This window comes from Juglans regia, chromosome 10 (assembly GCF_001411555.2).
Source record: "Juglans regia cultivar Chandler chromosome 10, Walnut 2.0, whole genome shotgun sequence".
Taxonomy (NCBI): Eukaryota; Viridiplantae; Streptophyta; class Magnoliopsida; order Fagales; family Juglandaceae; genus Juglans; species Juglans regia.
In genome coordinates this window covers 24,262,470-24,275,110 of record NC_049910.1, presented here as the reverse complement: position 1 = coordinate 24,275,110, position 12,641 = coordinate 24,262,470, and the positions used below count along the sequence as shown (strand labels likewise).

The following is a 12,641-nucleotide window of genomic DNA, read 5'->3' as shown; positions in this document are numbered from 1 at the left end:
AAAAAAACGGTTACAGCCCAGAACCCAGATTTCCGGGTTGTAAAAATCCGGATTCGCCCGGGTCATAACCAGGTATACCCGGGCTGGAACCCAGCCCTGGTTTGAAATCCGGATTCCGGGCCGGGTATACCCAGATACCCGATCCGAAATCCAGATGAACACCCCTAATGACGGATTTGTGAAATATTGTTATGTTTTTTTTTATTATTAATTTGATCAAATTTGAATGAGTTCAATAATGATTTTTTACTTGATTTTTTTAATGTATATTTAGTAATGTGCATATACTCATATAAAGGGAGACCGCATGGATCTTCATGATCTTGGATTTACGTCGGTTGGCACTCCGAGAAAAAGTTCCTGGTTCTGACCCTATCTTGACGTATATATGCATATACATCATGTATATATAGGAGTCTATGACACCATTAATTAGTTTACCGACCAATCATTATATATAAATACATATATATATATATATATATATTATTCAATCGTATTCGTATAAAATCGATATGCGTTCCAGTCGACAGTATCCCTCTTATTTCGTTTCACATTTGAAATGTTTTGTTTGGGAGATTGAATGGCTTCATCTAATTCCATCACATTCCATGTCATTTTTTTAATTTATTTTTTAAATATTACATGAAACAAATACTTTTTAATTTGTAATCTTCAACATTTTTATCTAATCATTACAATTTTTCTAAACTTTCAAATAAAATATAAAAAATAATTTAAAATTTTAAAATTTTAAAATAAAAATTATATTAAATAATTATATTTTAACAATATTTTAACTTTATAATATTTTTATTCAACTTTTTCTTACTCATTTTTTAAAATCGAATAAAACATCATAACTTAAACGATCTCACTAATATTTATAAATTATTTTATTATTATTAACAGATTTCTCATCTCATCTCATTCTCTAAATATCTCCTAAAATAGAATCTCAAAATCTGCCAATCCTAAAAGTAAATAAGGCTGCAATGTCTATAAATTAGATTAAAAAAAAAAGGGTCGACGGTAGGAACTATTTATAAATTAGACAAATTCAAGTAAAAAAAAAAAAAACAAGTGATGATGTGCAATGTATGTCAAGAGAGCTTCAACTACCAATGCTTTTGTTGGGGGGAAAGATAGCATCTGTCCATGTGCAACTGAGAAAGAAACAGCCAAAAGGAAACAGAAAGGGACCCAGATCCCTCTTCTTCGTTCATCTTCTAAAAAATAACGTATAGAGAGACGTGCTCAATACAAATCTTAAATAAATAAGTTTTGGCAATGGAAGAAACACACTTATCTTCAAAGGTACATTCACTCATCCAATGGGAGTCATGGATCAAGCAAGACAGTTAATCAGGATGCAAATAAGGTAGTAAAGATCAAAGATCAAATGTTGATATCAGCACTTGAGTTCCTCCTTGGAATCATAGTTAGAGATCATGAAAGGCAAGTTGATATCAGCACTTGAAAGGTTTTTTAATGAAATGCTGAATCGTATGGTGTAGTACTTCATGCAGTGAGTTTTGCTTTGGAGATTGGTATTAGGAAGATCAGGTGATGCTCTGAATGTTATTATTAGGAGCATTGTACAACAACAGTTTTCTAATCACAACTCGAGAGTTCATATGAGACACAAAGCAGGTTCTTTCACAGTTTTAATATTGGGATGCATTAGCCAAAGATGTCTTAAGAATTTCAGAGGATATGGTTGATTTGGAAAGTTGTCCCTCCTTGTATTATTTTCCTCATTTGAGAAGATTATATGAATAGAGATCAATTGCTTTCTCTCAAAAATAAATAAATAAGTTTTGTACAAGTTTTTTGTTAAAAAGTAAATTTTAAAAAAAGTAATAGATTTTTTATACTTTTTAAAATTTGATACAATTTTTTTTTTCTTTTTTATAAAAAAGTTTACAAGATTTGTACTTACAAATTATTTCTCAGAAAGATAGGATTGTCTTTATCACACCTTGAAATGCACAAAACTGACAGGTCATGTATACCATAAGGAACAATGCTAGATGCATACTATTAGAGCACTCACGATGATTTATGTATTTTATTTTTTAAAATATATCATTAAAATTTATTTTTTTTCATTTTACAAATTAATTTTTACAATATATTATACATCAATTTATCTATTTTTTCTTTATATTATATTATTTAATAGTTTGTTAGAAAAAAAGTACAAAGAGAGAAATTATTGTGAGAGATAAAATACATGAAAAGACAATAAATAAATAAAATATTTTTACATTTGTGAAGAGTTTATTCTACATTTAGTTGAACAGTGTAGTAAAATGTAAAATACATTTGAAAATAAAGGATCCGTTGGAGGTAGTTTCAAGTTACTTTTCTTCAAATTTTACATAAAAATGAATTTTACAAAACCCATTGTGAGTGCTCTTAGTGTTACTTTCAAAGCGATCGTCAAAATTTGATAAAAATTTATAAATTCGAATTTTCTCTAACCATAACTTTGGATTGGATTAATTCAAAATAATAATCTAATATTATTTTTTTATTAATAAATTTTTAATTTTTTATATGTTAATTAATAATAATATTTTTTCTTTCATATATTTTAAAACTAAACACAAAAATAAAGTGAAAATACATTTGGGAGAAGTGAAAACTGTGAGAAATTAAAACTGAAAAGAAAAACAATTGAGGTAATTTTTATAATATAATATTACTTTTAAATATGAACGATACATCTTCAAATTAAATATATACTTAAAATTATTGTAGATTATAGATTATTTTATCTATATTTCTTCAAATTTTAAAAATGGATTAGCTTCTGAATGCCAGTGCTCTAATATGCACCCTAAATATGCAAACTAGTGCAAATAAGTTTTTATATTTTTACTTTTTCTTTAAACATTTTTTAAACATTTATAACCATTAAAAAAATTAAAATATATATATATATAGATTCACTAATAGTTATTTCTTAATTATTAAGAAAAAAAATAAAATAAAATAACATAAAAATATAATATTTAGAAGTAATACTATCATTTCCCATAAATAATAAAAAAAAAATGTTTCTTCCTTTTGTACAAAGCAGCGAGGTGCAAACTTTAGATTGGACCATTTCTGGAAGGTACCACGTCTACCGATATTGTTCCGATTCCCGTTCCGTTACGGGTAATTTTTTTTATATATTTTTTTAATCTCTTTAAACATTTAAAAAAATTACATAAATATTAAAAAAAATATTTTCTTAATCATTAAATAAAAACAAAAAATCAAAATATGAGAGTGGAGACCCATAACATTTTCCTTTCTGAGAAATTATAAATATGGGGATAATGTTTAACAATGATTTGATACTTCTTGCCCTTGTGTCGCTTGCTTGCAAGTGAGTTTTCTCTCTAAAGTAGAGTGAGTCTTTTGGGTTAGCCTATGCTGGCCAGAGAGAAAGGTGATCATGGAAGAAGAATTGTCGAAGCAATGGGAAAGACTAAGCCTCACAGAAAGAGAGAATGAGGGTTTGGACCTTCAACAGAAAACAACAGGGACACTTGTGGAACCAAAACACCTTTGTTTACTGGTTATGATTGTGGCAGAGAAAACAGTCAACAGGGAAGCTTTTAAGAGTGCCATGTCAAAAGTCTGGAAATGTGAGAGTTGGTTACATTTCACAGAAGTTGGAGCTAACAAGTTCCTCATTGAGTTCCATAGCAAGAAGGATCTGGAGAGGGTGATCTTAGGTAGGCCATGGTCCTTTGATAGATGGCTCCTTTGTTTCCAAACTTTTAGTGGCTTTACGTCTATAAATGAAGTGCAGTTCACGAAAGAGAAATTCTGGATACAAGCCTATAATTTGCCTTTTGATTGTATGAATCAGGAAGTGGGTTATCATATTGGAAGTAGCCTTGGAAAGTTTATTAAAGTCCACGTAGATGATAGAGGCATTGGTTGGGGAAAGTTTCTGAGAATAAGAGTTGAGATTGATATCACTAAAGCACTGCTGAGAGGCATGTTCATCACTGTGGAGGGGAAGAGATCTTGGGTTTATTTTAAGTATGAGAGGCTGCCCTCCCTTTGCTTTAAGCGTGGGATCATCAAACACTCCTTCTCCTTGTGTACTAATGGAAGGAATGGGGAGGGGCAGGACCAATATGGATCCTGGCTAAGAGCTCCCAATGTTAGGGAGAGTGAGTTGCAGCAGAAAAGGTATGGGGAAGGTTTTGTTTAGGAAGATCAAACTGAACCTCGTCCATGGAGGAAGAAAGGTGAGGACAATGAGGATACTGTTGCTAACAAAGAAGATGACAGGAAAAAGGGTCAGAAGCCTAAAAAGGATACTGATCTTCCCAAGACAAAAGTAGCTGGCATTGGAAAGGGGTCTGAGCTAGGGGAGGGGTTAGAGTCAAAACCAAAGCTAGAAGGGGTAGGCAAGGGAAGTCTGAATGAGACAGCAACTGTACCTTTGTTTCCTGCTGAGGAGGCAAGTGACATAGCTGGAGTGATGGGCACAGTATTTAGTGTTGGAAATACGAATGACATAGAGAACAGGTTTGACCCTGGACAAAACAACAAGATCCCAAAAGGAAATGAGAACTCGACTGATCTGGTCAACCAGATCCACTTTTTTGACTAGTTCATTTCAAACCAAGTTAAAGTCCTTGAACAAGCCAAGAGAACTGCAAGTTGGAAGAGGAGGGCCCGAGACATATGTTTTGAGAATTTCTGTTTGGGACTGGGAGGCAATTCAAGCATACCTACTAGTAACAAAAGAGAAAGAAACCATACCTTGGCTAATGAGAGGCTGATCCCTAGCAAGAAAATCAAACTTGAGGAGGATGGCACCATTGCCTCCTCTCAAGTTGTCATCCTCCACCAAACCAAATGAGTTGTCTAAGTTGGAACTGTCGGGGGCTTGGGAACCCCCAGACAGTTCATGATCTGCACCAAATGGTGATTAAAAAGCTCCCATCTTTTGTTTTCTTGATGGAAACAAAGAGTAGAAGAGAAAGGATTGAAGCTATCAAAAAACGTTTGGGTTTTGAAAACAATTTTGTCATTGACTGTATAGGAATGAGTGGTGCACACATTCACCAAAAATCATATTTCTCTTTTGGTGAAAGGGGTGGAGGATGGGAAGGAATGGTTGTTGACTGGGTTCTATGGACACCCCATCACCAATAAGAGGAAGGACAGTTGGCTATTACTACAAGCAATTAAACCATAAAGGTCAAAAGGATGGATGTGTGTTGGTGACTTTAATGAGATACTTAATTTTAGAGAGAAATGGGGAGGGGCCTTGAGATCAAGTGCTCAGATTGAGGCCTTTAGAACTGTTGTGGAAGGTTGTGAACTTTGTGATATGGGTTCCATAGGTAATAAATTTACCTAGACTAATGGGAGACAAGGAGGAGCCTTTACTAAAGAAAGGCTCGATAAAGCCCTTTGTAACTCTAAATGGGCTGATTCCTTTCCAATTTTGAAGGTTTACACCCTTCCTGCATTAAGCTCAGACCACTGCCCCTTGCTTGTCATTTGGGAGGAGAGCCAGGTTTTTGGAACTAGGAGGAAAAGACCTTTTAGGTTGGAAGCAAGCTGGTTTCAAAGGGAGAATTATCTTAATTTGGTGGAGGAAGTATGGTTTGGTACCAAGGAAGCTGAGAACAACCTGCAGAATATTAATATGGGCCTTAACTTGTGCAAACAGAAACTCATGCAATGGAATAAAAGAGTAGGAGGCAATTCCAAACAACAAATGGCCGAGCAGTTGGCCCTTTTGAATGAACTACAAAAAGACAACAAAGGCCACCTATCTGATCAAGTTAAGAATACTCAAAAGAAAATTAGCAGACTACTAGAGGAAGACAACCTTAGATGGCAGCAGAGAGCAAAGCAAAGATGGTTGAGAGAGGGTGACAGGAACACCAAATTTTTCCACCAATATGCCTCTCTTAGAAGGAAAAATAACTTGATAAAGATGCTAGTGAATGAAGATGGGTTGGAAGTGCATTTAAAAGAGGGTTTAAGTTCTCTTTTTCAAAACTATTTCAAAGAACTCTTCAACACCTCTTCTCCTAATAACATTTTTGGTTGCTTGGCTGCAATGAAACCCAAAGTAACAGAGGCACAGAATGCTGCTCTTTCAAGACCCTTTACCCATCAAGAAATAGAAGAGGCTTTGTTTCAAATGGAGGGCCTCAGCTCTCCTGGTCCAGATGGCTTCCCAGCAGCCTTTTATCAGAATCATTGGCCCCTCATTGGCAATCAAGTCAGTGAAGCCATATTACAGGTATTTAATTCGAATGTCAGTCTATCTGACATTAATGACACGTTTATTGCCATAATTCCCAAGAAAAAGAATCCCTCTAAAGTCACAGAATTCAGGCCCATATCTCTGTGCAATGCTATGTACAAGCTTATATCTAAAGTAGTGGCCAATAGATTTAAGATTGTACTGCCTTCTATCATTTCAAATTCACAGTTTGCTTTTGTTCCTAATAGACTCATATCTGATAATGTGATAGTTGCCTTTGAAGCTTTGCATACTATGAAGACTAAATTGACAGGTAATGAGGGTTACATAGCTCTGAAACTAGACATGAGCAAAGCCTATGATAAGCTAGAATGGAGCTTCATCAGAGCTGTATTAACCAAGATGGGTTTCTGAACTAAATGGATAGAATTGGTGATGAATTGCATTGAAACAGTTTCATATGCTATCCTGGTTAATGGATCCCCTCAAGAAGTTTTTCATCCAACTAGAGGGATTAGGCAAGGAGATCCCCTCTCACCCTATATCTTTTCATATGTGCTGAGGCACTTAGCAGCTTGATTAGTAAAGCAAAAAGTGAGAGTCTGATCCATGGTGTGCCTATTGCAAAAGACAAGCTCAGGATTTCACACTTATTCTTTGCTGATGATTGCCTCCTCTTTTGTAAAGCTAATGCCATTGAATGGGATAGACTGTTTGGGTTGTTAAGAGCTTATGAATCAGCATCGGGCCAAAGGCTTAACTTGGAGAAAACCTCTATTATTTTTAGCAAGAACACTGCAAGGGCCACACAGTAGTACATCCTCTCTATTGCTGGGATAACATTAGAGCTAAAGTCAGTAATCATAAAGTTAAAATGTTGTCACAAGCAGGAAATGAGATTTTTATCAAAGCTGTCATCCAAGCTTTGCCAACCTACACAATGTCTGTGTTTAAACTTCCTAATTCACTACTTCATGACATCAATAGGGTCATTAACAACTTTTGGTGGGGGCAGCAGAGTAGTGAAAACAGGATTCATTGGATTTCATGGAAAAGGTTGGGAAAGGCAAAAACTGAAGGGGGAATGGGTTTCAGGGATTTTGAAGCTTTTAACAAGGCTTTGCTGGCCAAACAATGCTGGAGGTTTATACAACACCCTGATTCCCTTGCTACTCAGGTGCTTAAAGCCAAGTATTATCCAAGTACCAACTTTCAAGAGGCAAAAGTAGGCTCCAAACCCTCTTATGTTTGGAGAAGTTTCTTAGCTGCTAGGCTATTAGTAGTGGCAGGATCCTATTGGAGAATAGGTAATGGTCATCAAGCTCAGGTGTGGAAGGACAAATGGATATTCTCTTCTAATCCTAGTAAGGCCCAAAGCTCTGTTAGTGTGCTGGCCAATAATGCAATAGTCTCATCTCTCATCGACACTACCACTAAGCAATGGAATTATGCACTGGTGCAGCAGATTTTCAGTCACAGAGAGGTAGAGTTCATTATCAAAACCCCTATAAGCTTCCTCAATAGCAGAGATAGACTGGTTTGGCAAGGTACAAAAGATGGTGAGTTCACAGTTAGAAGTGCATACCATAGGGAATTAGAGAGAAGTCTTCCAGCCTCTAATCAAGCATCTAGCAGTTCCTCCCTCAAAGGCCTTTGGCAGCAGCTTTGGTAGATAAAAGTGCAGCCTAGGGTAAAAATGTTCCTATGGAGGGCCTGTCAAGAGGCACTTCCAACCCAATCTAACATTTTCAAGAAGAAAGTAGTTAGTCACCCTCTTTGCCCTATTTGCAATTTGGAGAAGGAAGATGCTTATCATGCTACATGGGGGTGTGAGTCAGCCAAGGATGTGTGGAGTCTATGTTCTAAGAGCCTACAGAAATGTCACTTTCCACATATGTCTATGCTACAACTCCTCGAAGCCTTATTTCAGACCATGGAAAGCAAGGCTATTCAAGAATTTGCTGTGGTGGCCAGCAAGATTTGGTGGAGAAGGAACACTTTAGTCTTTAAAGGTGTTTTTGCTCACCCGAAAGTAATTGTGCAAGAGGCAAGAACCACTTTGGACGTGCTGGATGAGGAGATTTCAAACCAAGGTGATAGAGCCAACAAGATTTGCACTTCTGTTGAGGTTTGGCAGGCTCCTCCATTAGCCTGGATTAAGTTGAATTGGGATAGTGCTGTTGACAAAGCTAGAGGCTTAGTTGGTGTGGGAGTGGTAGTGAGGAACAGTTCAAGAAAAATCATAGCAACCTTGAGGACCAAGAAACACCTCTATCCTGATCCATTGCTAGTTGAGGCATTCGAAGCTCTTAAAATGGTGCAATTTGGTCTGGAGCTTGGGCTTACACAAATTATTATTGAAAGAGATTCCCTTCAAGTCATCAACAACCTTAGAAGGGACAAAGAAGGTTGTAACAGTACTAGTATGTATGTACATGAAGCAAAACAGCTCTTAGGTAATTTTGCTAAGTGGGAGGTTTCTCATGTTAGGAGAAATGGCAACTCTTTAGCTCACTTGTTAGCAAAAGATGCTCTATCTAGTTATGATCATATTGTAATGTTGGAGGATCTCCCTCCTTGTATTCAATTGGGTTGATTAATGGAATGAGCTTTTTCTTCAAAAAAAAAAAGATACTTCTTTCCCTTTGTACTTTCTTAGTTTGAGTTGCAACTAGTGGGCAAATCTTAACAAGATTTTGAGCAAATTATTAATTAATATTCAGCTAAGAAATTCAAACAACACTTGCATTGCCTAAACAAGAAAATTCGTCTTCTATCTCCCCCACAACAAGGACAAGATGCCATTGTCCGTGGATCTCAACTAGGCTTGATTTGTCATTTTTCTTGCAACATGCAACCTATACCAAAGTTTTGAATACCGTACCGGAAGCCGTACCGGTCAAGGCACTGGAATGAAATATTTCGGTATCGGTACCGTTTCGTGTACTGTTCCGGCATAATATTTCGGTCACGATACCGTTTCGGTACCGGTACCGTTTTGTATACCGTTTTGGAATAATTTAAACCTGGATAAATTATATATATACAAGCATTAACTGTATTCCAAAATAACAACAAAATAAGTCAAACTCAATATTCTCAATACAAGTCTTAAATTTTAAGTTACAACTAACATAAAGTTATAAATACCAATATTATCATGATAAAATCAGTAACTTCACTACGTCATCAAAGATGATCATCCTCATCAAAAAGACAATAAGGATCAGGATTCGACATGTTAATCAAAATATTTTCATCAACGTCATCTCCGTCATCAACATCAACACCAATATTATAATTGTCTTCCTCATTTAGTGAGGCCAATGGCTCCTCAATACTTGCCCAATCCAAATCTTCTCCATCAAGAAGCTCAGATTCTTCACCTACCAATTCTTCCATCAAATCAATGTTTTCAAGATTGATTGGATCTAAAGCATCTCTTCCCTTTTTTATGCTCCTGTCAAAATAAAATCAAACATAAATGAAAATGTTATATATTTTTCAACAGTGAAAACATTAGTATTAAAAAAATTTACCTCTCTCTCAGCTTCAAGTTATAACGAACAAATACTAAGTCATTCAAACGTTTATGCACTAATCTATTTCTCTTCTTCGAATGAATAAAATCAAATGTGCTCCAGTTTCTCTCACATCCAGTTGCACTACAACATTGACTTAGTACTCGAACAGCAAACCTTTGAAGCGTTGGAACCTCGCAACCAAATTGGGTCCACCATGCAACTATAACAATAATGCAATTATAAATTATTAATTAAATACAAGTAAAAATAAAATAAGATAAAATTTAAAGTACAAAGTCACACTATTTAACAAATGATATTGATAAATGATAATACCTGGATTAATCTTATCACGCTGGCGGATTACTAAAGAATGTTCAAACTCACCTATTGCATTCTTATACAAGTCAAGTTCTGCAATGATCTTGTCTTGATTATCGGGATCAATTTCCATTTTCATAACACAGCTGTTGAAGCCTCTTATAACATCATTTTTATTTTTAAAATTGGGGCTATAGTAAATTCCAGGGTTAAGAAAACAACCCGCCGCATGTAATGGACTATGAAGCTGCCTATCCCATCTGGAATCAATGATCCTGGTGAATGGACTGAATAAACTGACTTTGTTATTGCATCTTGCTTTTATGTTCTCTTTGGCTCTTTCCATTGCATCATACAAGTATCCCATTGCAAGCTTCTCATCCCCGTCAACAAGTCGTAGAACACGAACCAAAGGTTCACTAACTTTAACAATGAATTGACATTGAACCCAAAACTCTTTATCTTCTAAAACAATCTCAGCTATCTCTTTCCCTATGCTGCTCTTAGAATGACTTGATGCAATCCATTTATCACAAGTAAACATTTGTCTGAGTTCTTTCTTAAACAAGAGCAAACATTGGATACTTAAAAAATTTGTCGCAAACCTTGTAACTGCAGGACGACACAAATCATGACCTTTGGTAAAATCTTTTCTCATCAATGCCAAAACCCAGCCATGGTTATAGATGAATTTTGTTATCTTTTTTGCCTTTTTTATGGTATCATCAATAAGAGAAAAATATCTTGGATCAGAAAAATTCTCCAACATTAAATCTATGCAATGAGCTGCACATGGGGACCAGTAGAAAGAGCCATACTTCTGTTGTAATTTTTTTCCTGCAGCTTTATAACTTGCATCACTGTCCGTTATGAACTGCACAAGATTCTCAGCTCCAATTTCTTGAACAACCTCATCAAAGATATTAAACAATGTTTCAGCATCTTTTCTAAAACCAGATGTATCAACAGACTTCAAAAATATTGTACCTTTTGGACAATAAACAAGAAAGTTGATTATTGATTGTTGCTTCTGGTTTGTCCAACCATCTGCCATTAGTGAACAACCGGTCTCATTCCAAATCTTCTTAATTTGTTGCAAATAATCTTGAACCTCATTCACAGCCATTTTTAACAAATTTCCTCTCAACTCATATAAAGATTGGCCTTTGAATCCTGGCCCAATGGCAGTCATGGCATCGATAGCTGGTTAATAAAACTTAGATTGAGCAGCATTAAAAGGCAGATTAGCATTATACCACCAGCGTGCTACAACCATCTTTGCTTTTACAATCATCTCATTTGAACACATAGAACTCTTAATTGAAGGTTGGGCCCCAGGAGTTGTTCTTGGAGTAAAAAATCTACTCAATCCCCCCACTGACTCTCCAGTTCCAGATTATTTCGACTTCCCCTTACCTTTTGAAAGCTGAGACTGTCCCTCCATACTATTACGATCATCAATATCATCAGATATTAAATCTATATCGCATCCAATCTCTGACCTTATTGTCCTTCTCTTCTCTTTGCTTTTTTTCATTTCATTAAGCAACTCATTCATTTGCCATTTTACATCTTCAGGCACCTTTTTACATGCTTCTACATCGTCTAGAATTCCAGCTAGATGATGCTTCAACCGAGTGATCCCGCCACCTCTAATTATTTTATTACAATATAAACATTCAGTATTATTTCTTGCCCTTGGCACAGCACGTGCATGGCCCATGCTGGATCTTCTGATCTTACAGGAGCAAGTGTTGGAGTTGAAGTCATACCACCAGTTGATTGACAACTAGACATTTATAACTATTAAAGTATAAAAAAATTAACACTTATAAGTAAGTCATTAAGAAGAAACTCATCAAATCTAAACTACTTATGCAATATAATCAAAAACATTTATAAGAATAAAAATTAAAAACAAACATCTATAAAAATATAATCTAAAACATCATCTATAAGAATAAAAACAAACATCTATAAAAATATAATCTAAAACATCTATCAAAATATAATCTAAAACATCTATCAAAATAAAAACAAACATCTATAACAATATAATCTAAAATATTTATAAAAATATAATCTAAAACATCTATAAAAATACAAACAAACATCTATAAAAATATAATCTAAAATATCTATCAAAATATAATCTAAAACATATATCAAAATAAAAACAAACATCTATAAAAATATAATCTAAAACATCATCTATAAGAATAAAAACAAACATCTATAAAAATATAATAAAAAACATCTATCAAAATATAATCTAAAACATCTATAAAAATACAAACAAACATCTATAAAAATATAATCTAAAACATCTATCAAAATAAAAATAAACATCTATAACAATATAATCTAAAATATCTATAAAAATACAAACAAACACTATAACAATATAATCTAAAACATCTATCAAAATACAATTCTGATTTGTTTATCAAAAAAGTAACAAAAAAATAATTAAATTAAGTTATAAATATAAACAAAAAAAATAGTAAAAATAAAATACCAAGTTGAGGCCTGGTGGTGGTCGGCGACGTGCG

The 12,641-nt window shown here is 34.6% G+C and overlaps 3 protein-coding genes across 3 annotated transcripts; 2 read left to right on the top strand and 1 right to left on the bottom strand.

Moving 5' to 3' along the window:
* The first annotated feature begins 7,118 nt into the window (after nucleotides 1-7,118).
* On the top strand, nucleotides 7,119-7,916 carry LOC108986017 (uncharacterized mitochondrial protein AtMg00310-like). Its single transcript, XM_018958511.1, has one exon. It carries the CDS (start codon nucleotides 7,119-7,121, stop codon nucleotides 7,914-7,916), a length of 798 nt encoding a protein of 265 aa, XP_018814056.1.
* A 261-nt stretch (nucleotides 7,917-8,177) lies between these two features.
* On the top strand, nucleotides 8,178-8,840 carry LOC109018390. The gene has a single exon (XM_019000543.1). The coding sequence runs from the start codon at nucleotides 8,178-8,180 to the stop codon at nucleotides 8,838-8,840; it is 663 nt and encodes a 220-aa protein (XP_018856088.1).
* A 1,082-nt stretch (nucleotides 8,841-9,922) lies between these two features.
* On the bottom strand, nucleotides 9,923-11,812 carry LOC118349677. The gene is made up of 4 exons (XM_035695200.1): nucleotides 11,506-11,812; nucleotides 10,946-11,292; nucleotides 10,391-10,648; nucleotides 9,923-9,988 (listed from the first exon to the last, which is right to left on the bottom strand). Exons 1-4 carry the CDS (start codon nucleotides 11,810-11,812, stop codon nucleotides 9,923-9,925), a joined length of 978 nt encoding a protein of 325 aa, XP_035551093.1.
* Between the last annotated feature and the right edge of the window lie 829 nt (nucleotides 11,813-12,641).